At 53.9% G+C, this 24309-nt stretch overlaps 9 protein-coding genes across 9 annotated transcripts; 1 reads left to right on the top strand and 8 right to left on the bottom strand.

Annotated features, from left to right (window-relative positions):
• Positions 1-1335: 1335 nt before the first annotated feature.
• LMXM_29_3170 (conserved hypothetical protein) lies at positions 1336-2571 on the bottom strand (the record flags this gene model as incomplete). The annotated part of the gene is made up of 1 exon (XM_003877413.1): positions 1336-2571. One exon carries the CDS (start codon positions 2569-2571, stop codon positions 1336-1338), a length of 1236 nt encoding a protein of 411 aa, XP_003877462.1.
• A 2631-nt stretch (positions 2572-5202) lies between these two features.
• On the bottom strand, positions 5203-5628 carry LMXM_29_3180 (conserved hypothetical protein; the record flags this gene model as incomplete). The annotated part of the gene is made up of 1 exon (XM_003877414.1): positions 5203-5628. One exon carries the CDS (start codon positions 5626-5628, stop codon positions 5203-5205), a length of 426 nt encoding a protein of 141 aa, XP_003877463.1.
• Positions 5629-7814: 2186 nt separating this feature from the next.
• LMXM_29_3190 (3-hydroxy-3-methylglutaryl-CoA reductase,putative) lies at positions 7815-9119 on the bottom strand (the record flags this gene model as incomplete). Its single annotated transcript, XM_003877415.1, has 1 exon — positions 7815-9119. One exon carries the CDS (start codon positions 9117-9119, stop codon positions 7815-7817), a length of 1305 nt encoding a protein of 434 aa, XP_003877464.1.
• Positions 9120-10736: 1617 nt separating this feature from the next.
• LMXM_29_3200 (putative ribosomal protein S26) lies at positions 10737-11075 on the bottom strand (the record flags this gene model as incomplete). Its single annotated transcript, XM_003877416.1, has 1 exon — positions 10737-11075. One exon carries the CDS (start codon positions 11073-11075, stop codon positions 10737-10739), a length of 339 nt encoding a protein of 112 aa, XP_003877465.1.
• Positions 11076-11769: 694 nt separating this feature from the next.
• On the bottom strand, positions 11770-14424 carry LMXM_29_3210 (conserved hypothetical protein; the record flags this gene model as incomplete). Its single annotated transcript, XM_003877417.1, has 1 exon — positions 11770-14424. The coding sequence occupies one exon, from the start codon at positions 14422-14424 to the stop codon at positions 11770-11772; it is 2655 nt and encodes an 884-aa protein (XP_003877466.1).
• Positions 14425-14854: 430 nt separating this feature from the next.
• LMXM_29_3220 (conserved hypothetical protein) lies at positions 14855-15994 on the bottom strand (the record flags this gene model as incomplete). Its single annotated transcript, XM_003877418.1, has 1 exon — positions 14855-15994. The coding sequence occupies one exon, from the start codon at positions 15992-15994 to the stop codon at positions 14855-14857; it is 1140 nt and encodes a 379-aa protein (XP_003877467.1).
• A 653-nt stretch (positions 15995-16647) lies between these two features.
• Positions 16648-17073, bottom strand: LMXM_29_3230 (conserved hypothetical protein; the record flags this gene model as incomplete). The annotated part of the gene is made up of 1 exon (XM_003877419.1): positions 16648-17073. The coding sequence occupies one exon, from the start codon at positions 17071-17073 to the stop codon at positions 16648-16650; it is 426 nt and encodes a 141-aa protein (XP_003877468.1).
• Positions 17074-17472: 399 nt separating this feature from the next.
• Positions 17473-17760, bottom strand: LMXM_29_3235 (conserved hypothetical protein; the record flags this gene model as incomplete). Its single annotated transcript, XM_003877420.1, has 1 exon — positions 17473-17760. The coding sequence occupies one exon, from the start codon at positions 17758-17760 to the stop codon at positions 17473-17475; it is 288 nt and encodes a 95-aa protein (XP_003877469.1).
• Positions 17761-21595: 3835 nt separating this feature from the next.
• LMXM_29_3240 (putative glutamyl-tRNA synthetase) lies at positions 21596-23380 on the top strand (the record flags this gene model as incomplete). Its single annotated transcript, XM_003877421.1, has 1 exon — positions 21596-23380. The coding sequence occupies one exon, from the start codon at positions 21596-21598 to the stop codon at positions 23378-23380; it is 1785 nt and encodes a 594-aa protein (XP_003877470.1).
• Between the last annotated feature and the right edge of the window lie 929 nt (positions 23381-24309).

Consider the following 24309-nt stretch of genomic DNA (forward strand, 5'->3'; position numbering starts at 1 on the left):
AATACAAAAACCCAAACGCGGCCTGTACGGCAAGCGCGAGAAACAAATGAAAACGGAAAACTCGAATCGCGCGTCATCACCACCATACACTACATACAGGGGAAGGAAGGGCGCCTGCGCAGAAAACATAGACGCGAACGCCAAAAAAAAGACCCCACTGTATCTTCTTTCTTTTTCCGAGCAATGCGCCATTATGCCACAACGCAGCAACTCGCAAAAGCACGCGCATGCATAGCCGCAGCCCACACGCCGCTGCCGCACTGCCGCTACGCCCTGGTCGTCTTGCACCGACCGTCATGCTGTCGAGTCGGGACATGCATCTAGCGGGCCCCTCCTCTCCCGCCTCGTCCCCTCTTCGGATACGTGCCGCGCGGTCTGGCGCAGGAGATGCCGCACACTTCGCGCGCATGCACTGTGGGCATCATCGGCATGCACTACGGGGCACCTCTCTCTCGCTCACCACTCCTGCTCTTCGGACCTCTGAATGCTTCGTCGGGAATGCAATACACCATGCCGGCTGTGGTTGACAGCACATGCGTACAGCGCTCGCACATTCGCATCTTGCAGCCCGCTTCACGGCAGCCTTGTTGGCGGGAGGATGGGGGAGGGGCTCGCTGCCAGCCACCCGCCACTTGCAGGAATCCAAAGCACGCACAGGTGCCCGCGCGGAGCTGAGCGAGCAGGGTCGCCTATCGTCTCGTCAGCTCAGCATCCTCGTTCTGATGTGGGACGGTCGCCGCCAAGTAGCGCTTGCCGTCGCGCTCCGCGTCGTGTAGCCCGCAGTTCCGGCGACTGTCGGCCTGGCATCGGAGACCAGTGGCCGACTCCGTAATCCGTACAAGTGTCGCCTGCCCGTCCGCCACTGCCGATTTCGCAAGCTTGTCCGCTTTGCCGTTGTGTTTCCATTCGCAATCAGCACAAACCAATGGGAGTGAGAGGCGCACGCGACGGGCCACCAGCACCAGCGCTTGGGTCCATCTGCTTCACAACTTGCACACGTGGAAGCGAAAAACAAAAGAAAATAATAATGACCTCTAAGCGCTTCAAAGAAGGAAGAGCGGTAAAAGCTCACGGGGCCACACCGCAACAACAGCAACAACGGCAGCAGCAGCAGCGTTCTATGTACATGCAAAATTGGGCTACCTGCCTGCGACACTCACTCACCTGCACAGTCCATTTCACCGCCGATGTGCGCGCAACCTCGTAGCCACGCGAGAGAAGAAAACGTGGGCGTGCGAAGCAGAGCGGAGCGGAGGAGCGTAGCTGGACGTGACAGCAGCAGTCAACCACAAGGACGACAAGAAATGAGGGAATATATATATAGATGTGTGTCCGTTAGCGTGTCGGTAGTGCAGCGTTGGCAGTCTTTAACTGAGGCAAGTACTGAAGTTTCTCCTCGTCCCGCATGGCGAACACAGGGGCATACGAGCCTAGCCTGGGAAGGTGCTGCTCCAAGAGCTGCGCGCGGGCGCGTCGGATGTACTCCTGGATCTGTTCCTCCTGCTTGCGGTCCTGCTCCTCCACTTTGCGCTCTAGCTCCTTTTCCTGCTCCTTGAGACGTCGGCGCTCCTCTAGACGCTGCTGTGCTTCGGCGATGTTTTGCCGCTTAATCTCCGCTTGCTTCTGGCGGTTGAGCTGTTGCAGCTTTGCCTCCACAGCCATTTGCTCCATTGCCTCCTGTCGAAAGCGCATCTCCTCAGCCAACTGCTCCTCCTTGGCAAGGCGGCGCTGCTCGATGAGCCTTTCGTTTTCGCGATTCACCGCGGCTGCCATGCGATCGCGACTCGCCTTCTCTGCCGCGATCAGCGTCTGCTCCTTGATCAGCCGCTCCTCCTCGTAGTACTCCTGAAGCAGCTCCTCCAGCTCACGCTTCTTGCGCTCCTCCTCGGCAATGCGACGGCCTTGCTCTTCCAGAATACGGGCCTTGACAATGTCCCGCTCACGCGCCATCTTGTCATCCATCTCCTTTCTACGTGCCTGCTCATCGAGGTAGGCGCGAATCGCCGCCTCTTCCTTGGCCTCACGATCCTGCTCCGCCTTCTTAATAGCAGCGCGGAGACGGCAGAACTCATTCTGCTCCTCCATAATCCGACGCTGCCGGTCGCGACGGGCGAGGGTTTCGAGAAAGTCCTGCTCCTGCACTCGAGCCACTACAGCATCTACGGCGATGCGCTCCTGTTCACGCTGCTTCGCTTCCTCCATAGCGGCACAGCGATGCTGGCGGATTATCTCTAGCTGCGCTGCCTGATGGCGACGGAATCGCTCCATGTCTGCCTTGTGCTTCTTCTCCTCTTCTGCCTTGGCAAGTCGGTCCTGCTCGGCAAGGTATTCCATGTACCTTCGCTGCTCCTCTACCTCCAGCGCCTTAGCGGCGCTGCGGTCCGTCACCTGCTCCGCACGACTCTTCCGGAGATAGGCGTCCTTTAGCTGACTCTCTAGCGACCGCACCTCCGGGTAGTCGCGCACCAGCTGCAGCATCTTCGCGTCCTTTACCTCAAGTCGCTGCTGTTCAGCTAGCTCGGCGGCTAGGGCCTCGTCAGCGGCAGCCGCCTTCACTTTGGCTGCTCGCATGGCAGCAAAGTTCTCCTCCTCTTTCTGTCGAGCGAGTTCCGCCTGCACCGCTTTATAGCGGTTTACGCGGCGCAGCCGCTCCGCGCGTGACTCGCTAGAGCTCATTTGGATTCTCTATGCGTTTCTTCTGCTGGAAAGGCGCAGCAGTGCCGGCGGGTGCGTGCCGCGTGCCGGTATAGAGGTAGGGAAATTGGAAAGCGTATATGCGCACGAGGAAGACAAAGAATGCTGCCGCCGTATAAACTTCCCGTGACTCTTCTGTGCGGGTGGTCGTTTTAGGAAGGGGAGAAGACGGGCGCACGTCGAACACAAAAGTACCTGTGAGTGGTTCCGTGTGTATTGCGCTTGTTCTCTGTGCGCCTCTCTGTCTGTGGCCGCGGAAGGCGGAAAAGGGGGAGCAGGGAGAGGAGAAAGACCCGGACGTGTGTGAGCGAACCCCTTGCTCAAGCTCTGACGAAAAAGAAGGCAAAGGGCGTATAGCGGCAGCGGAAGATAATGGGAGGCGAAAAAACGAGACCAACGCAAACACGTCGACCGCTCTTTCGTCGCCAAATCGGGGCTTCGCATACGGCACACAGACATGCCGAGTCGGTTTACAGCGCGATCAAAGACAGATGGGTGCTGTTGTGACCGATAATCACGCACTGTCGACGTCGCAAGCTGCGCAGAGAAAGTCCAAAAGCAAAGGGCAGAGAGCTGCCACAATGCGCACCAGCTCTTGTTACTTCCGACCTCTTCACTTTGCCATAGAGCGTGAGCTCAGCTCCACTCTCCTCGTACCCCCCACTCCGCGGCACGTCATAGACCCCGTTGCCTGCTGCAGAGCAGCGGCACACGCGTGCATTACGGCAATGCACCGACCCAGCCACCTGCGCACGGACCCTGCCTCAAACACCACCCACCCCTGCCGCGCAGGTTACCTCACAGCCGCTCCCATCATCCCGGCCGCCACGCGCTGCATCCCCCTCGGGGTGGCGCTCGAGCTCTCCCCCAGCAAGCAGTGAGGGCCGGGCCAGACACGCTTCGGTCGCGCTGACACCCTGCCCATCACGTGGGTGGTGCAAACGTGTTCGCTGCCGCAGGTCGCTCCGACGCAAGGCCATCCGCCACCTGAGCACCGACATCAGCAGCGATGCATCGCTCTGGCTTTCCCACGTCGTAGGTGCCCCCTGTCACCACGCGAAGCGGCTCGGCACTGGCAGGGGGGGAAAGGGGGGATAGGGGGAGGGGCTGCACGGGGCCATGAGGATGCCGCGCATTGAGGCGTACCTCGAGTCATCAAGGAGCGGGCTGGAGAGGAAACACCAAACGGCAGCATCTACAAACACGCAAGTACGGCGGGGGCGAAGAGGCAAAAAAGGGGCCAAAGATAGCGAGAGAGTCTGTGGTCAGTTAAAAGTACCATCACACAACAAGAAAGGAAAAGCGCACACAAACGCGCCAAAGAACCACAGCGGCCACAGCGGCTCTCGAAACCTGTCGAGGAGGTGAAGGAGTCGCACACGAAACACCGATGCACACATCTGTTGTCCACATATGAGCACTGCCAAAAGAATTTGTGCGCCGGCCCCGCGCATCCGCGGCGCACTGCAGCGTTGGACGGCGGTGAACGCGAGAGGTGGCACCGGTCCTAGAAGCTGTCAAGCCCCCCTCCCTCTGACACACAAGCATGCGTTCGCTCTCGAGACCCCACACGCATGCATCTAATGGCAGGAAGTAGCGCTGGCCTCTTTCCATTTTCTTTCTGCGTGGTTGGGTGCCTTAGGGTGGGTGGGGGGAGGGGGGGATTTCACCACTTCCGTTTTCGTCCTCGTCAGAACTGGAGGAATGGAAGAGGGAGGCCCAAGGGAGAGAGCGCGCAGTGGATATGGGGGCAAAGTACATATACACGCAGTACAGAGAAATATGGAGATACCAAAAAACAAATGCGATCAGAAAGAGCAAACATGGCAAACAGAAGCTCGGAGAATAAAAGGCGTGATGACGGTCGGAAAGTGGGACACTCGAGCAGATGCGGGAAAGGGAGTGGAGAGGTGCATGAGGCCTCGTGGTGGTGTGGAGTGGACGTGGACAAGAAAGAGGGGCAAGGTGCAGACCAACAGCACCCACACGCGCACGCCAAAACAAATGCACCTCATCCTATTCTAACGAATGGCGCACCTTACCCTTTGCAGCTCGGTCCAATTCAAGGAGGGAGGACGGTGCTATGCGCGACAAGAACACAAGCGTGGCACACGCGCAACAACCACAAACGCGAGCATGCGTCCTGAGACGAGCAAGAAGTATCGCAGATACACAGGGGTACAAACAAACAGAGGAACTCGTCTTTCACGACAGCGGCAGCAACGAAACGTGAAGAGATGGAATGAAGCAAAAGTAAAGGTCAGCGATAAAGTCCTGTCAGTCACCGACCACACCCGACAAGACCCCACCCGCCTCCAATTACGTAGCGCACCCCTCTCACTCAAGTTTGAGCCGGGACACACAAGAGGACCGATCGCCATGTTGGGACTTTATGAGGCGAGTGGAGAACAGGGGAAAGGGGCAGAGAGTAAGAGACGTAGGAGAGGATCATGCCTATCGAAGTCGTGCGTAGATTCCTCACTCTGCGCCCTCCGCCCCCTTTCCTCGCTAGTAACCCGGATTGTGGTGCTCGAGGATGATTTCGCTCTCAGAAGGCGGCGGCTGCACCCCGAGGCGTTGGTAATTGCTATCAAACTCGTCTAACATGAGCGGGCGAGGCGGCCGCTTCTCCTCTGCTGCTTTCATGAACTCCTCCCCGACTTGATGGCCGTAGGCGGAGACGGCTGGACTATTCTTCGAGTAGAGGACAATCATCGGCAAGTTTCGACATGTCTGGTAGTGGCAGTGCAGCGCCGCAACTGCAGCGTCGGCGTCATCGACTGAGCCATATGTCACCTCTGCGTAGCGGTGTGGGCCCTCGCCGAACAGCTCCACGTGGTGCACAGTTCCGTACGCAGAGAATAACCGCTCTAGGTATTGCGCGTTTGCGATCGATGATATGTTCGACACGAACAAGATAGCCTTGCTGTTCATTCTCGCAAGGGGGTCCGTGAAGCACGGTGGTTGCTCTCTTTTCTTTCCTTTTCTTTACTGCCTCCTTGTCCGCTATTAACGCACGTGCCTTCGCGCGTGTTACGGTAATGTGAAAAGAGAGAGAGACAGCGAGATCGGTGGACAGTCAACCTTCCCTCTGCTGGTGATCCCCCGGTGTGAATATGGATATTGAACGTTGACCTCGAGCGGACGCAAGACAGCACCGCGAGAGCCTTCCGCGGACGTTATGTGCGTGCGCCAAAGATGCAGGTGGAACTGTTGCTTCAGCGTAGGTCGGAATGTTGAAACATGCGCAGATGAAGGAGGGAACGCGGCGGGGAGGTGGGACGGGTGGTGGGCGAAAACACCAACCCGCGGTGCGGCACGAACAGAAGGAAGAGAAGAGGAGAGTGAGGATGGAACAGGGAAAGGGAAAGACATTGAGTCGCGCGCTGTAACACGCACGCAAACGGCACGGCGACAGCACAAAAGAAGTAGTGTGCGTCTCAGTGCCATCTCTGGCAGGAGGGAAGGCACCTTCCTTTTCGATACCAAAATCACTAGTCGAATACGCTGTCGTCGTGTGAAGAGCCGTGCTCTCACAGACACAAATCCGTTTGCACGGTCGATGATCACGTTGTACGTCCATGTGTAGGCTTGTCGAGTACGGTCAGGGTTGCTTGAACAGCGCCCCGCCATGCACCTGGTCTTTTACGGGAAAAGGAGGGATAGTGAGAGATAAAGAAGACTTTCGAGAGAGTGAGCCCACGTTGCCAGTCTGCCCAGTGGGACGGAATGCGTTCCGTGTGCATCTGAGAGAGTTTGCATTGTGCATAGGTCAGATCTCGAACGGAAACACTAGGCACACACCTGCCAGCCAGCCAGCCAGCCAGTCTCGCTGGTCCCTTGAAGCCTTCGCCCTTTGCACCAAGACACACAAAATCTGCGCACCTACAGAGAGAGTCGGAGAAAACACAGATAATCTGTCGTTTCTTTAACAACACCGAAGGGAAAACGGGGCGAAAACAGTATCGTGATGTGGTGAATATGTTGTGGAGGATGCAGGTCAGGTGCTAGACATTTGCCGCCACATCAAAGCTGTTACCAGTGCTGTTGATTGCACTGTTTGGTACGCTGTTAACGATCAGTTCCGTCATTCTTCCGCTTACTTACCCGCCTGAATTGCTCTGTTTGGCTCTTGATAGGCCTGCACGATAAGAGCAACGGAAGTTGCTATCATGGAGCACTCGCCACACATGAACACCTCAAGCATGCCGTCACACAGGAGCGCTTAGCCACGCCAAAGTAAACAGAGAGGGAGAGCGGTCGGAAGATGATCGTCCAAAGCGCAAAACAGAAGCAGAGGAGGAACGGAGTTCCCTATCATATCACACGCCCGACGTGAGCACAGCTGTGGAGCAGATACGCTCTTCTTCTATGAAGGTGACCATTCTGCCGCAAAGCAGGAGCTCAGCTCCACTCCAAACACCCCCGGAGACGTCATAGACCCCGTTGCCTGCTGCAGAGCAGCGGCACACGCGTGCATTACGGCAATGCACCGACCCAGCCACCTGCGCACGGACCCTGCCTCAAACACCACCCACCCCTGCCGCGCAGGTTACCTCACAGCCGATCCCATCATCCCGGCCGCCACGCGCTGCATCCCCCTCGGGGTGGCACTCGAACTCTCCCCCAGCAAGCAGTGAGGGCCGGGCCAGACACGCTTCGGTCGCGCTGACATCCTGCACATCACGTGGGTGGTGCAAACGTGTTCGCTGCCGCAGGTCGCTCCGACGCAAGGCCATCCGCCACCTGAGCACCGACATCAGCAGCGATGCATCGCTCTGGCTTTCCCACGTCGTAGGTGCCCCCTGTCACCACGCGAGGCGGCTCGGCACTGGCAGGGGGGGAAAGGGGGGATAGGGGGAGGGGCTGCACGGGGCCATGAGGATGCCGCGCATTGAGGCGTACCTCGAGTCATCAAGGAGCGGGCTGCTGGAGAGGCGAAAAAGATTACACGTCGCGCGTTCAGAGAAATGTAGGCGCACAACCACACAGCAGCGCACCCGCAGCGTCATGCCAAGTGAATCTTGCAGCAGTCACGTCCTTTCGATAAAACATTTACGAGCACCAGTAAGAACACCCCAACTCCGCCAAAGCAAACATCGCAACTTCCATGCGCAACTTTATTGAGTCGGGGGCTTGCGGTTCAGCTTCATGTGTGCGCTCAGCAAGTGCCCAGCTGCAAGGCCGGACAAGAGTGACAGCTCCCCGCAAACGACTGCGCCAGCAACGACGCGTGCGATTTGGCGGGAGTTGGCACCTGGGTCCTCCTTGTTAGAGCCAGCGCACCCCATCAGCTCCAGCATAGCGCGCTGCGACGACAGACCTGTACCACCGCCTACGGCGCCGACCTCGATGCTCGGCATCGTGAGGCTGATCACGAGATCATCACCAGCCTTGTCAACCGTCGTCATGCAGGTTGCGGACTCCACTACCTGTGCGGGGTCCTGACCAGTGGCGATGTAGAGCGCGGCCACGATGTTAGCAGCGTGTGCGTTGAAGCCGCCGATGGAACCGGCAAGCGCAGAACCGCGCAGGTTCTTAGTCACATTCAGCGACACAACACTGTCCACCGTGCACTTGAGAACACCCTCGACCACATCTCGCTTGATGACGGCCTCCGCCACGACCGACTTCCCGCGTCCTTCCACCCAGTTCAGTGCAGACGGCTTCTTGTCAGTGCAGAAGTTGCCCGACAAGGTCAGCACTCGCACAGAAGGAATGTGCTCCTGCAGAACCTGCAGCGCCTTGTCGCAGCCCTTCGTGATCATGTTCATGCCCATCGCATCTCCAGTAAAGGCAGAGAACCGCATATGCACCTGGCGACCCGCCATGGCACACTTGATGCTCAGCAACTTCCCGAAGCGGGTCGTCGACTCGAAGGCCTCCTTCAGAACGTTGAACCGCTCCTCACAGAACTTGATCACGGCGATGGCCTCGTCGAAGGAGTTCACCTCCACTACAGGCGCGCGCGTCATGCCTTCCTTCAGCACCGCTGTCCGGCATCCACCGCTCAGGTTGATGGCGCGAGCCCCTCGGTGCGCACTCGCGACCAACGCACCCTCCGTCGTCGCCATCGGCAGTGCCACCTCCTCTCCATCCAACAGCAGCGGACCAGCCAGCCCTACCGGTACCGGAACGTAGCCGAGGATGTTCTCGCAGCTCTGGCCCACAACACTGCTCCAGTCGTAGTTCTTGTAGGGAACCCTCTCCAGCGGATGTGTGGCAGCAGAGGATGGACACATCTTTTTCTTCACAATTTCACGACGAATGGCGATGGCGCGGTCATAGTCGGGGGCAAGCGCCTGCTCAAGGCCGTAAAATGCAATCTTCTTATTCTCCACCTGCTTCATGATCTCTGCATCGGACATGGATGCCCAGCTTCCACCCTTGGCGGCGGAGCAGGCAAGCAGCAGAGAGCGACGCATGGCTGTGAGAGCGAAGACGTGTAATGGGCTGTTCCACGGCAGCGCCTGAATGGAAAAAGGAATGTGAAAAGTGAGGGGAGGGGCGAGGTCAACAATGTATGATGTGCCTCAGCTGCTCGTGGCGTTGGCACGGTGACTAAGGGGTGCTTTGCACGATACAGCGCACTCGGGAGGGAGGTGGCGGGAAACGAACGAAACTAATAAAAAGAAGGGTAAAAAAGAAGTTGGTGAGAAGACGCCGAGCCCCGAAGAGCGAGATCGAAAGCTAGCGCTGGAAACAACACTATGAAGCTCACCCCCTTCAGCGTTTTGGCGTTTACTCTTGTCGATGAGGAGGCTGAGGGAAGGGAGGAAGCACCAAATTCGAGCAGATGCAGTTCACTCGTCACTTCGTCAAAGCTAATGACAGACACACGGATGGAGAGAGACGTGCTCGCAGCCGCGCAGGGAAGGAAGGGACAAGCTAGTAAGGATCCAGTAAAAACGAAGCGCGCAAAAGAAAGAAGATGCACAAGAGAGAGAGAGATCAAGCTGTGCCGGTGTTGAAAGATGGGAATAAGAAACGTGCGCACACTCGAATCAGGTGGTGACGGTCGTAATTAGTTGATTGGGGCGCGTTTGATGGGATGTCTCTTTCTGCAGAGCGGTATCGGTGCGTTCAGGAAGGGGATCTATGCGGATGGAACGGAAAGCCAGCACCGCGGCGAATGAGACAGGGTAGAGAGAGAGAGGGGGGGGAAGAAAAGCGAGGAATAAAAAAAAGAGAGAAAAGCACGAAAAAGACGCGGCGATGGGATGAGGGTCGGGAGGTAGAGAGAAAAAGGAACAAAGGCGCAGTAGAAGGGAAGAAGGGGGGAAAAGGAACAAAACACTAGAGAAGCAAAGAGCAAGGACACTCTTGTCACTCTTCGGCTCCTGTTGCGCGGGGCGGGAGAGTGAAGAGAAAATGTGATGATACGAGGAATTTCCTTCTGCACGGGTGTGTGTGTGTGTGTGTATGTGTGTGTGATCATGCATGAAGCGGTGTCATCGCACAAACGTGAGCAGATGTGTGCCACGTGGCGGACATTTGTACGATTTTTTTGTTTCGACAAAAGGAGAGGAGTCATGGAGGGGTGCAAATGGAAGAAAGAACCAACACGATAGTGAAGCACGTAATCGTTCAGCATCGAGAAGCCTGATGATAGGAAAGCAACGGAAGAATCTCTGACGTAAAATGCGGGGAGTGGGGGGCATAGTCTTGCGCACGCCAGTCATCTGCAGAAAAGGAACGCGAAGACGCCGACACGTGAAACGCTTTGATGAAGACACGTCCCCTCACACGTCTGTAGTCCGACTACCATGAGCAGCAATGACGCATCCATAGGAAGGACAGCGGTGTGTGAGTTGCTGTACGGTTGAGACAGAGCGCGTAGCCTGCCTCCTGCATCCTGTCCTCACGCGCCCGACAGTTCACCTAGGCTAGGCAGATGACCCTCTACACACTGAAGGCCTGCGTCCTGTCTTTTTTTGTTGTGTGCATGTTTTCTTCTAAGAGAAACTCAAAGTAACAAAATGAAGTTGGTAAGAGCGTCATGTGTGGCTCGGTCATCGTTGACCCCGCGCGCAGTTTTTCTTTCATTTCTTACCGGCAGCGCGGAACGGCACCTTCTTCGTGTAGCGTATCTTGCGGTTTTCGACCGGGCGAGCGCGCACGGTGCGGCTGTGGATAGCGCACGCAATGCAGAAGCGCTGCTTCATGTACAGCTTCGGCATCGGGAAGTTCGCACCGTACACCGGGGACGCCTCCGCCACATCGCGGGCGGAAGCGGCATCCAGCATGCGGCGCACCACGAAGCGGCCGACGGCCTTGTCCTTCGGAGTCAGACGACCGCAGTTGAAGCAGTGGATCGGCTTGACGCGACCGCGGCTGTGCGCGGGCTTCGAACGTCCGTGGTTGCGGCGCTTGGTCGTCATGATGTTGTCACACACAATTCTCTGTGTAGGTGTGTGTTCGGTCAGGAAAGGGGTGGGACGGAGTCGTGACGTGTTGAAAGCGTATTGATTTGCGTGAAATGGGGAGGGGTGCGAACGCGTGGGAGCGTACGCGGGTGAGTCGAGGCACGCAAGAGAGAAAGAGAGAGATGAGAAGAAGGCGTCATGAGAAACGTGCAAAAGGTGATGCAGCAGGGAAGGCACCGCAGTATTGATTGAAGGTGCCAGCGTCTCAGGTAGACGAGTCGTGTGTGCGTAAGCCTTGCCAGCAGGTGGCGCAAAAAAAAAAAGCACACACTCAAAAACGACTGCCTGGTGTTCCAGAGCTGGAGGCAAGCGGCAACGCTACGTCACGGAGAGTTCTTCCGAGAAAAACTCGGTTGGCACACACACACACACACACAGGGAGAAATTGAGCTCACGATAATCAGCGACTCCGAGCAAAGGTGAGTAATCACCTGGAAAGCAGGAGGAAAAAAGAGACACCGGAAGTACGCCAAAGAAGAGCAACTTAAACATGAGCAAGGGGAAAAAGGGGGGAAGGAAAGAAGCCGATCACTAGCTACAAGTGGGTGCGCTGCGTTCTCAAAGTAACGCGCTTTTTGTTCCCGCGTTTACTCCTGTTTAAAGGGATTTGCTTGAGGTTGTGGGAGATGCTCATGCAAGCGGACAAGTCCTAAAGGGAAGGTTGCCGCTGATTCGCAGTGGCCTCCGTTCCCCCGGTTGCGCCGCTGTCACCTAAGTATCGTATCTTCGTCGAAGGAAACTTAACGCGCTGTCGAGGTGACGCCTTTTGAATGGCCGCCGTGTCCTGTGGCTCGCTTTGCTGAGACTCTGCCACCTCAGAGAGTTGGGCAGGGGCTACTGGAGTCGGTGGCACTGCAAGCAAAGGCGCAGGAATGACGGGTTCTACCTCCCTAGGAGCCGCCGGGGTTGCTGACGGAATCGGCGCTGGCGTTTCTGCTGAGATGGATGTAGATGTCTCCGTCAAAACTGGAAGGCGATGATGCACTGCTGGGCTCAGTAACACCTTGGTTCCCATTGTCTCCGCGGAAAGCACGGGACCTTTGCTCGTCGGGGCGTAGGGGAACGGTGGACGGAGCGGTGGCATGTGGGTGGGCTGATTGTACACGCTTGCTTTCACCCATGCCGCCACAGCAGCCCGTTCGTCTCGCGCCAGCTGCGCTTCCCTCGCGCTCTCCATCTGCTGGAAGCGGAAGGGATCAAACTCTGCCCCGGACTCGGCAGCCCGCATCATTGCTGCCAAGCAGGGTTGACTGATTGAGGCGGCACCACACAAGCGGATGAGGCGAACGAGCCGCTGGTACACATCACCGACCTTGACAGCGTGCTCCTCTTGCGCCGCTTCAAGCTGGGTGGAGAGGGTGTTGCTGTCGTGAAGAACTCGCGCCAATGAAGCTTCGAGCGACTCTATCTGAGAGGTGAGACGGCGCTCATCTGCCTCGTTCGCGGCGCAGTTCGCCTGCACACGCACCTGCAACGCCGCTGCCTCGGCCTTGCATCGCTGCGCGTTCACCGCCATGTCGTGCGCAATCACATCCCCTTCGTTGGCAGCGTCCGCAAGCCCCTCCTCCACGCCCTGTGCCATGCCTTGCTCGTAGGCTTCCGCCGAAGCCCTCTCCTTTGCTTCGTCATACTGCCGATCACGCGCGGCCAGCTCCTCAATGAGGTCCTGCTTGAGCTGCCTTAGTTCAATTGCCGCCTGCTCTCGCTCCTGCTGGATAAGCTGGGTGTAGTGCGTTCTGTCGCTCTCCGTCTTTGCTCTGATCTGCTGCGTCAGTGACTCTTTGAGCTGCGTATCGTCCTCAAGATTGCGCAGCTCCTCTTGTAAGGGTGCCAACTTTGACTCCAAGAGCTTGCGCCTGGCTACCTCTTCACTGTATTTCTCCTGGAGCCTCAGCAGCCTCTCCTCGTGCCCCTCATGATCGGTGATAGAGAGCGTCAGACGCAGCTTTTCCTCCTTCACTTTTAATGTTGTCACGCGAAAAGTATCTTCGAGGCAGAAGAGGAGTCGACCCAAATCCTCTACCTCACCATTGAGCCGAACAATTCTCGCCTGCGTGTCAGCAAGCTGCCGATCCAGCTCAATGCGCTCACCAGCGCTATCATCAAGAGCCGCCTTGGTCTCCTCCCCCAATGTTTTTGTCGTCTGTAGAAACTTGGCGAGTCGCGCCTGCAACTCTCGATTTCGTGCCTCTGTTTCACCAATGAGGGCTCTCTTGTCCTCCAATACCTTTTTCTTAGTGTCACCCTCGGCAAGAAGATGCTCAATCGAGTACTCGATTTGTGCCCTCGTCAAGCTCTGCGCTCCAGACTGGCGCTCGTGACGTTTCAGGTCAGCACAAAGGCTGTCCAGCTCGCGCCGAGTGTCACGCAGCTGTTGTGTGAGAGTAAACACCTGATCGCGCAGCCTGTCCACCAGCAAAAACTGCTCCTTGCTGAAGCCGCTTGCCACCATCGCCGAGTGCCCATCTACGAAGCCAGAGCTTATGGCAAGAGGCTGCGCCGGCAAGCCTGTAGCCGTTCCACCATCACCCCCGGTCAAAAGTAGCTGACCCCTCTCCTTGGCGCCTCTGTGGGACTGGGATGTTGACGAGGTTTGCTGGTCCTTGCGGCGAACAACCTCAACATAAAAGCACATGTTGACATTTGGCCCACGCCCACGTTTTGCTCTAACAGGGATCACCAGGAGGCGTTGCCCTCCTTCTCTCATACCAACTGTCATGCCCTCGAAGCCTCGCATCGATGCTGTCACACATTGATGGCTAGCTGGCGCCGTGAATTTCACAGGATCCTCGCTCTCCTTCTCCAGCAAGCTGCCAAGACGCGGTAGTCCGTCGCTGGAGTCGTTAGACTGCACCACCCATACACGGTAGAAAGCCTTGACGAGGTTGCCGACAAAGATCTGCTTGTTTTCCTTGCCCTTCACGACGTCACAGGAAAGGATGCTGTCCGTCGGTTCGCCGGCCGCGCCAAACATGGCGACTGCAACCTGCGCACAGAATTCAATGGCGGCGTCCTCTGCAACAAACTGCAAAGACCAGTAGTGACTTTTCTCATCACGAAATGTGACGTACGCGCCGTCACGAGCGATATGAGCTCCAGCATCATTGCTCGGCGATACAGTTGCGGTGCAGATGTATTTGTTGTCACGATAGCAGCCGAGCTTGAAAGTTGTGTCGTTCGCCTTGCTCCCAATGAGCGCACAGCTCACCGGTCCATACTCGTCATACGTCCCGGCAGTCTCAGAAAACGAGTACAACACCACACTTACAATACACGTGAAGTCAACTGCTGACATGGGCCCCATATAAGGCCTATAGAGAAAACAAACAGAAAACAAGTACTACAAAGAGAAACGGATGGAGGAATAGTAAGTGAGGAAGCGCAGATAAAGTCAACTAGGAGGCACCGACGAGCACATGCCGCGGCTACTCACTCATCTGAAAGCACTACAATGGCCTGTCATGTGTGGCCACGAAGAGGAGTCAATAACAGCCAGGAAAACAGAAACAGACATGACAGCACGTTGATAAAACACGCTTACTCAACAGGTGCCTCAGACACTGAAATAATTCAGCCCCCCCCCCCAAGTCATGATTCTGATAAACTGCTTGTTGTCTGTATGTTTTTTTTTTCATGTGCTTCTCCTAACAACGCCAAGACAACCTTCACTGAAAGGAAAACACCCCGGATGCGGCACATCGACGATGCGCAGATTTTTCGGCGTTGAAGCTCCACTAAAGCGTCAGCCACTCTTCCTCATTTACTGTCTTCTCCAACTCGCAGTAGTCCACATCCTGTGCATCAAGCTCCTTCTCGTACAAAGAAATCCACGGCACTGCCTCCTTCACAGAAGCTGGTGACATATCCAAAACGCTCTCCGTAAGGCGACGAAGCGAGCTCGAATCTACGTAGTTCGGCGGAAGCAGAAGGTTGCGGATGCGCACCTTGTCGAACGGAATGCCCAGAACAAAGCTGCAGCGCCTCGCAATCCCTTCGAGTTGCTTTGTGTGCGGAACTTGCCGTTTGCGGAGCCAGTGATTGTCTGCCGCGATAGTAATCAGAAAAATGTCGTTTCCGCGGACGTACATAAAGTCGGGCAATCCATAGATGGAGTCGTCGTGCGCGATCTGACCCTTGCTGTCCCCGTAATCAAACAATGTCTCTTTGCTCGCGCTCACATGCAAAAGAACTCGCCCGTTGGAGACGGGGTTTGAAACGTTATTCTTGTTGGACAGGCAGTGAATGAGAAAGCGGCTCAATGAGGGTCGGTATCCTGAAACTACGTTGAGTCCTAGAAAGTCGTGAATTAAATCGATTTGCGGATATCGAGAAAGAATGTACGCCTGCAGCTCGGCAAATGGGTTCGCTTCGTCAACAGAGAGCTTGCCAGTCGACGGATCTTGAACAATTATGTTGCTGAACGCCTCATCGAATGTACCTTGCATGCCCATGCCGTAAATGCAACAAAGTCGCTCCAGCAAGCGATGATCTCGAGAGCCGTATACCTCCAGGCGCAGAAAAGCATCTCGGAGCTCCTTTGCCTTGTTAACCTCTCCTTTCCATCGAAGTTTGGAAGCCTCTTCCTGAAGCCACGCACGGTTCTTCGCCCGAACACTCTCGGGCGAAATACCGGTTATGGCTGCCACTATTTGAATATCGCTCAAAACGTGTTTGTGCTCCTCTGCTCGATTCAGGCAAAGAGTTTTGAGTATCTCTTGCTGCAGCATTACCTTTTCTCGCTCCGCTGGGTAGAGCAGAGGCGGAACTCGAAACTCCCACTTGTTCAGGCGCCACTTCGCAATGTAAGACTCAGTCTTCTCCAGCAACGTGAGATCGTCTTTCACCACTGTGAGATCTCTATACTTTGCTAGCATATCCTTGTGCTTGAGCGCCTTTGCTCCATAAGTCGCATGCCACCGCGCTGCACCAACGCTTTGCACTCGTTGCGTTCCATCGAAAAGGCGCAACCGCGCTCTCATAATGCTGTCTATTCTTGGAAACTAAGAGTAGGTGCAAACGGATGCATACACACATACATAAGTATATATGTATGTATACATATAATGTTCGTGTCAGCAAAAGGCATAGCAGGCAAGGACGAGCACAAGAAAGTAACGAAGGCGCCATTGCGCTTACACACTTCGCGAGAATAAGCGAGACCGCAAATGAAAATAAGCCGGCCCTGTTCATAGAGACCTTTTCCAGTGGTTCTGCAAAGCAGAACAATAGAATAAGCGCAACAAAGCTGACAGATTTCTTTATGTTTTCATTCTTTTTTTTTCGGCCTCCCTCATCCCTACTATAGTACAAGTTCCACTACAGCCAGCACAAATGAGACTTCGATACGCTTGGCATACAAAGTGTCTATAGGAAGAAAAAAAAACTACGAAACGAGACGTGCGCTGAAGCTTGGAAAAGACCTTTCACCCGATCCAACGTATGTCTTGAGTATTGACGTAGAGAAGCTCAAAGCAAAACCTACTAGTAGTTTCTTGAAAAGGAAAAGGAGGAAAGCGGTCGTAGCAATTTAAAAGGACTCCTTCGAGTGTATGTGGCGCAGCCACTCTGCATCAAGGGTGCTACCGCCCCATTCGATGTAGTGATTGTCCATTGGCGAGTGCATCATCGCGTCGAGATATGGTTTTTCTCCGTATTCGCCAAATGCGTTGGCGGCAATAAATTTGGGAATACCAAACGGGAAAATAAAGTAGCACGGAAAGAACCACATCAGCAGACGGCGAAACATCTCCCAGGTCGTTTCGTAGCGGCGATTGTCACGGTCGATCCAAAGTTCCTGACGGCCATAGCCCCAAAACATCCAAAAGTTCAGCTGATACTGGTGAAAAACAGATGTGTTCGGAGCCTCGCGTGCATAGTTGAACGGGTACTTGGCCTCATTGTGCATCTCAAACTCTTGGTAGCGATACAGCTTCGCGGCCGTGCGGCGAAGCATCGTTGCAATCCTACAACCTAAAAAGCGGAATCCTCTAAGCAGCCTTTATGCCCGCTGAACATGCTACTGTGAAAGGCAGTGAAGAGGGCACGAGGAAACAAGATATGCAGAGGTGATCAGGAAAGCTGGAGATTGAGGTATGCATTCCTGCTTATAGTCATTCACAGGAGCATATTGAAAAGGAATGACCAGCATGCTGCACGAGGTTGTATTGGCTGACGTAACAGCTCTTGTGGCTTCGGTGTAGCAGAGAGCGATCCACTGGTGCCAAGAGTACAATCACACATATATATTCAAGTCCCGCACTTGCGTAGACCCTTGCTTTTGCTTTTGACTCGAGCAAAACACATATCAACAGTACTGTATGCGTCTACTCAGAAAGATTCGTGCTACTAATGCTTAGCGATCCTCGTCGTCAGCATCGAAAATGCCCTCACCGAGTTTCCACCACGCCAGCGTGTAGTACATGTGGAGATCGTGATGCTTTTCAGGTTCGTTTAGATCGCTCCAACCCTCTCCGGCGACGGGCCAGTGGTACATGGAGCGATAGGTCGAAAAGTACCAAGGGATGTTCTTGTCCAGCTTCTTCACAAACCCAGGCTCCTTCATACCATGAGGAAACTCGCCTCGTGTGGTGAGCTCCAGATTGGCGTATTTCATGCAGCAGCGGTGGGATCTTCGAAGCATTGCGGAGAATGCTGCCTACCTGCAGGGCTAACTGTTGTGAATGGAGATGAAAAAGTGAAAAGGGGGCGGACAAACGAGAAGGGTTTCAACACGATCCAGCATGAGAAAAGTCGGCTTGCGACTCGGCGATGAATACGGCACAATTTCCCTCTTCATCGGACAACCGGTACAACTTTGCACCAAAACGATGGCATTACTCCCTGGACTGGGCTGTTTTTGCAAGCCTTCAAATCGTCAACTGGTTGTGACTGGGAGTGATAAAAATGAAGCACATCTTTGTTTTACGTGAACTGTGGAAATCGCAAAAAGTGTGTGGAAAAATGCACGGCCGGTTCTGAGAAGTCAATGGAAATCAGATTGATGTTTCCAGAGATTTTCAGAACACCGCAGCTCTTCTTGCATTTAGTAAGGAGGGGTTCGCGAGAACCACGAGAAGTGGAGAGAACATTGTGTGTGTGGGGGGGGGGCTTCGGCCATAACAGTACCTGCACGCCTCTCCTTCCCGACGATCTAGCCAGATGAGAGGGCTGACAAGTAAATCTGAGTGGAAAGAGATTTGCCCCCCCGATTACAAAGCAGGATTCATTTCGGCTGCGGATGAGTTTTTTCTGCGTTGTAGTTTTGCTAACAGATGCGACAGTGAACGGGTCGCCAATGAAGTTACGTGCGCGCGTTAGGAGTGCTGCACCTTGCACAATCTCCGTTGGCCTGGTGTTTTGAAATTCGACGTGAAACACGTTGCTTGTTGCAGTCTTCTTCCGGCGACTCGGCTCACCTCTATCACTTCAAGGGCAAAAGCTGTAAATGCATCAGTCTGCTGATTCTGCGATGCTAGAGGTGAGGCTTTGCCAATTTCAACGTGAGGAAAAGCAACCTTTTATGCTAGAGAATCTGCTCCTTCTCTTTCTTCGATGACACACGTGCATTTCGTCATTCGTCTCAAGTGCCGTAACTTTTCTTTGGAGTCTCCGTTAATAAGTGCAGTGGGGACACCCGATTGAGGATCACGTATGTGGAGCAGGGAGGTTTCACGGCTTTTCACGCTTCATACTTGCTTGACGAAACGTAATGCGAATTGTCTGAGTCCATGAACTGTAGAGACTCCAGGATGCGGTGTTTTGAATCCCCCCAATCTGGGTATTGTTTTTACGTGCACGCTGTTTTCCAGGATTGAGATTTCGCAGACTCATTCTCCTGATTCCCACCCGAGAGAGAATCAATCTCGCAGGTGTTTTTTTAGATCTGATGACTATGTCATTGCTCTTCTGCTTTTCCGCTCTCTTTCTTTTTTTTCGTCGTCGTAGATTAAGTTTGTGTTGTAGGTCCAGGACCGTCCAGTGTTTGGGTGCATTCTTACCTTGACACTCCACAGATATGGACTGATCGCTTTCCCCTTAATACGCTAACCCGCCCTCCCGTGTTTTTTGAGATGGGTTACACAAACGAGAGAAAGAGCGCTGCTGGTGCTTTCTGGTGCACCAGAACGCTCTCAGGTGTCGTCGGCGTGAGTTTTACTGAGCCGTTGAGATAGAGTGGCATGACTGTGGGCCCAGGACTCTCTGTTTCTATATAAAATATCACATTCTTTTTTTTTTGCGCGCGTGTGTCAATATGTTATCTCACTTTAGGGCTATCTAATCGCTGAAGTGCAGAGTGGCTTGTATTTCGATAGTGCGGGAAGGTAATAATGACGGGGTGGTGTGGCTCATACCGCTATGAACGACTATGCAGAGAAAGACTGCTCGAGCACGCAAATGTTCTGTGTTGTTGCGTGCTTCGAAAAGTATGCATGAAGTTACACCTAGCTACAAAGTGTTCTACAGCTGCGTCTTTGCCTCGCCCTCTGTGAAAGTGTTGCCGCCACTTTGTTGACAAGTCTCCGGCAATCATTCTTCTTTTATGGTGTAGTCTTTCATACTCGCCACAAGTTATGAGCGCACATTCTGTCGTCTAATAATGGAAAGCACATGCCTTGCACGCTACGTTTCAGATGCGCGAGAAGATGGACGCGCCGCGCTGTCTCGAAAGTACTTTTCCCTTATACTTTCCAAATTTGCGGTGATGTGATTCTCAGACTCGTACTTTTTTGGGGGCTAAAGTGATTTCGAGAAGAGCATCCTTCTTTTTTTTTTCGTCAGCTGATGTCAAACAGTGAGTGGTGATTTGCCTCTTGAAACAAGTTTGTAGTTGCACGCCAGGAGTCAGTCTGCTTCTCACAATATGAAATACTAAGAACTGTCTTGCTGAACTGGCTCTTCTCGAGGAGTCGTGTTCGTACAACCTTGTCCAGCACCCTGGGACATCTTACCTGTGTATTCCTTTGTTGATCTCCTGGATATTATACACTCGAGTGGAAGCCTTTAAAGCTGTTTGGCACGGCTCGGCGAGTGTTTCTTGCGCGAAAGAGTCTGCAAAAGCTCCCCATTGATGTGCACCAAGTTTTAAAAGTCTAATAAGCGTTATTACCCCGCTCACATAACTGCCATCATAGGTCTGAGTGTTGTAGTTCTGATGCCCTTGCTGCTCTGCGCAGCAGAAGGAATTTCTGCTTGTGCTTTTCTCGTGTACGTTTTCTTGCACACAGCCGTATTTCACTCCGGTTATCGAGGCTTGGGAGAACGGAAAGCGAATGCAGGAATGGCGATGTTGGATCCCTGTAGCGCATAGGTGTTTTGTTTGTGTGTGTGCTTGTGTGGCGACTGTCATTTGGAGACACGAAGGGAATCGTATGCTGGCTTCATGGAATGATGCATTTGGTGCGCAGGTGCTATGCAGGCTGTTTTCCGCGTTTTTGTTTACATGTTCCATCACTCTTCTCTGAGATGCTAGGCTCAGCTTTGTTTGCTGCCTGAAGCTGCCCAGAGAGTTTGTGCTGCCGTGGAATCAGTAAAAACGGCTCTACTTTGTGCTGAATATTCTCTCCTTGACGCGGAAAGGCAAAATTTCGAGTCTATTTAGAGTGGCTTTCAATTCATCGCTGCCACTGCGCGCGGTAAAGGACGACGGCACACCCCGGTCTCAAGTCTCCAAAAAAAAACCGTCTGTATTTGACTACGTGCAGATACTCATGAAACCCCCTGAACAACTTTTTCTACCTTTTTTCTCCCACTAGCGGCGTTTCTATAGGTGCGTATCTTGTGACAGGCCTCAGGTTTTGTATCCAGGAGATTTAGGGAATCCTGGTGTTCGGTGCCCAGGGCAATAGCTTTTTAAAAATCGTTTATCAATCTCGGTGTTCTTTGACTTCAACTCTGTTTACTTATCACCACTTTTTTTTCTGTTGGCTGTACTTCGTGTATATAGGACTGTCTCACCTACAGCAAGTGAGCGGCACACAATCTCAAGTGGTTGTACTACTGCTCTGCGTTACACGTGCAGGCTTTGAGGAGGCGCTATTATAACTTCTAGTTGCTTGTCACAAAGTTCGGAATGTGGAACAAAGAAATGAGCTCAATGTTGGTGACAACACTGGTCGTTAAAGGAGGCGGGAGTGTGTTGGGTGATTGGCGACTTGTAATTTGCTTGCCTTCCTTCCTGAAAGCTGTAGGGGCCCTCAAATATGGTCATCACTTGTGTCGTAGGTGTACGTTGGCACATATGAACTCGTTTTGCCGTAGTTTGCGCTTTCACTCGCTCGGCGTCCACATCATCGTTTTTTTTGTTTTTTTTTTAGTGGTTCTCGGGCCTTTTGTATGCAACACTGTTTCACTTTCTTCCTTTCTCGCTGATTTTTGTGGCTCCGCTGCTTTCCCTTCTCCTTCAACATCTCTGTGCTTGCACACACACATACACACACAGAACAGCAAAAAACTAGGTTGCATATACCGAAAGATTCATGAGAAGATTTCGACCGATCCATATGTTAGTGAATATCCACTTGAAGGCTCTAACGCTGAGCAACACCTACTTCACAGCAGCTCCGCAACGTGAGGAACATGAGAAGCTGCAGCTCTCTAATGCTGAGAAGGGTAAGGTGGTGACCCGCTTTCCCCCAGAGGCTAGCGGGTTCCTGCATATCGGCCATGCGAAGGCTGCTCTGATCAACCGCATGCTGGCGGACGCGTATGAGGGAAAGATGCTTTTCCGCTTTGATGACACAAACCCATCGAAGGAAAAGGAGCACTTTGAGGCTGCCATCGAGGAGGATCTCAAGACACTAGGTGTGCGGTACGATTTTGGGCCAACATACTCGTCAGACTACTTTGATCTGATGTTCGAGAAGGCGGAGGACATGATCCAGCGTGGCTTGGCGTACTGTGATAAGACACCGCGGGAGGAGATGCAGAAGTGCCGCTTCGACGGTATTCCGACGAAGTACCGCGATGCGTCTGTGGAGGAGAACATGCGCCTGTGGAGGGAGATGAAGATGGGCACTGAGGAAGGCCAGATCACGTGCCTTCGTGCTAAGGTGTCCATTGACGACCCCAACAAGGCGATGCGGGACCCCGTCATGTACCGCGTGAACATGACTCCGCACGCCCGCCACGGGATGAAGCAGGTGGCGTACCCGACATATGACTTCTGCTGTCCTCTCGTCGACTCGGTTGAGGGTGTAACCCATGCTCTTCGCACAAATGAGTATCACGACCGCAATGCCCAGTACTACTGGTTTTGCGACGCTATGGGGATCCGAAAGCCGGCAATTGAGGACTTCTCGCGGCTCAATATGGAGTACTCGGTAATGTCAAAGCGAATGCTAACAAAGCTGGTGGACACACGCGTGGTGGACGGGTGGGATGACCCGCGGCTCCCGACGGTGCGCGCGCTGGTTCGCCGTGGTATGAAGATTGAGGCGCTTCGCCAGTTTGTGGCGGAGCAAGGCATGTCGAAGAGTGTGAACTTCATGGAGTGGTCGAAGATCTGGTACTTTAATGCACAGATTCTCGACCCCACAAGTCCCCGCTACACGGTGGTGTCGAACACACTGAAGGTCCGCTGCACTGTAGAGGGGCAGAGACACATGGAAGCTGAAAAGAAGCCGCTCCACAAGAAGGACCCCAGCATGGGTGCCAAGACGTACTACAAGTCAGATGTTATCTTTTTGGACGCTGAGGACGTGGCGCTCATCAAAGACGGTGACGAGGTGACGCTGATGGACTGGGGCAACGCGTACGTCAAGGACATAAAGCGTCCGAGCGCTGATGCTCTGCCTACTGAGGCCACGATCGTTCTGCATCCAGAGGGAGATGTCAAGAAGACGAAGTTCAAGCTCACGTGGGTGCCGGAGAGCGATAAGGCTGTGATTTTGACTTTGAACGAGTACGATAATCTGTTGACCAAGAAGAAACCGGACCCGGAGGAGAGCATTGATGACATCATTGCTCCCGTTTCCCACTACTCACAGGAGGTTGTTGGCGAGGAGGCGTTGTCGGTGGTGAAGAAGGGTGACATTCTCCAGCTGGAGCGCCGTGGCTACTACATCGTCGACGACGACAAGGCGGAGAAGAAGGTGCTCATCTCAATCCCGGATGGCCGCGACAAAGTAAACCACCTTTCCGCCAAGGCGCAGTACCTGAAGACACTGCCGAAGAAGGCGTCCGCCGCTGACGAGCTGGCGGCCAAGCGTGCAGCCAAGGCAGCGAAGAAGGCGGCTCAGAAGGCGGCGGTGAAGAGCAGCTAGCGAGGCTCGAGAGCACATGTATTTTTTTTTTTGCCTGCACGAGTCTCTATCGCGCTCCACAAAACATATCGTTACTTGAAAGCCGTTCATGTAACTGTTGTGTCTTTTGGTGATTGAGGCGGAGTTGAGGCCCCCTCATTGGTGACTTTGAAACGGGAGGAAGGGGAAAGGGAGTGAAAGAGGTTTGGGGAGCTCTTGAAGTGACGGTCTTGTCCACGAGCAGCGACGGTTTGCCTTCTTCTCCCTCTCTTTCGCCATCACCCGCCATTGGTCTGAGCCTGTCTCCTTCTGTTCATGCCGTGCACTCATTATGGTTAACTTTGAAAGATTTTTTTTTTAAACCTCCGTGAAAGGATGAAGGGAAGGAATCACAAGAGAGACGGATAGGTTGGGCAAGCAAATGTTTCAGTTGCAGAGGCCTGTGTGTGTGTCTGTGCACGTTGCTCTGTTTCCTTGAAGTTGTTTCTTTTTTTGTGACCTTCCCTGACCGTCTCGGTTATTTCGCTTTCCTCCGGCCTTTTTCTCTTTTTTTGTCTCAGCCACGGCATCCCAATACGCACGCATTCGCACGCAAGCAACGACAAGATGCAACCAAAAGAAAAATACATAAACTCGGAGAGGCACGGAGGGGGGGGGCTTCATTCCCTGTTACGTGCGTATTCGTTGCGTTACCTTGAAGCACCTTTGTCTCTATATACGTTCGACCTCTTTTTCTTTGAGGGGCGAGTTAAACGCACCGCGCTGCAAGGGCGCCATGACAGCTGGATGCACCTGGCGCAGTGCTCTCATGGTACTGGCGGCTTCTGGTCTAGCGTGGTCGAGCGAGAGGAGAGTCTGAATGCTTCCTTTTCTTGCAACTCCTCCTCTTTCGTTTCTTCTTTTTTTTCCATTTGTCGGGTGCCACGCCGACTGAGTCATGACTGTTAACA

This window comes from Leishmania mexicana, chromosome 29 (genome assembly GCF_000234665.1).
Source record: "Leishmania mexicana MHOM/GT/2001/U1103 complete genome, chromosome 29".
Lineage (NCBI taxonomy): Eukaryota > Euglenozoa > Kinetoplastea > Trypanosomatida > Trypanosomatidae > Leishmania > Leishmania mexicana.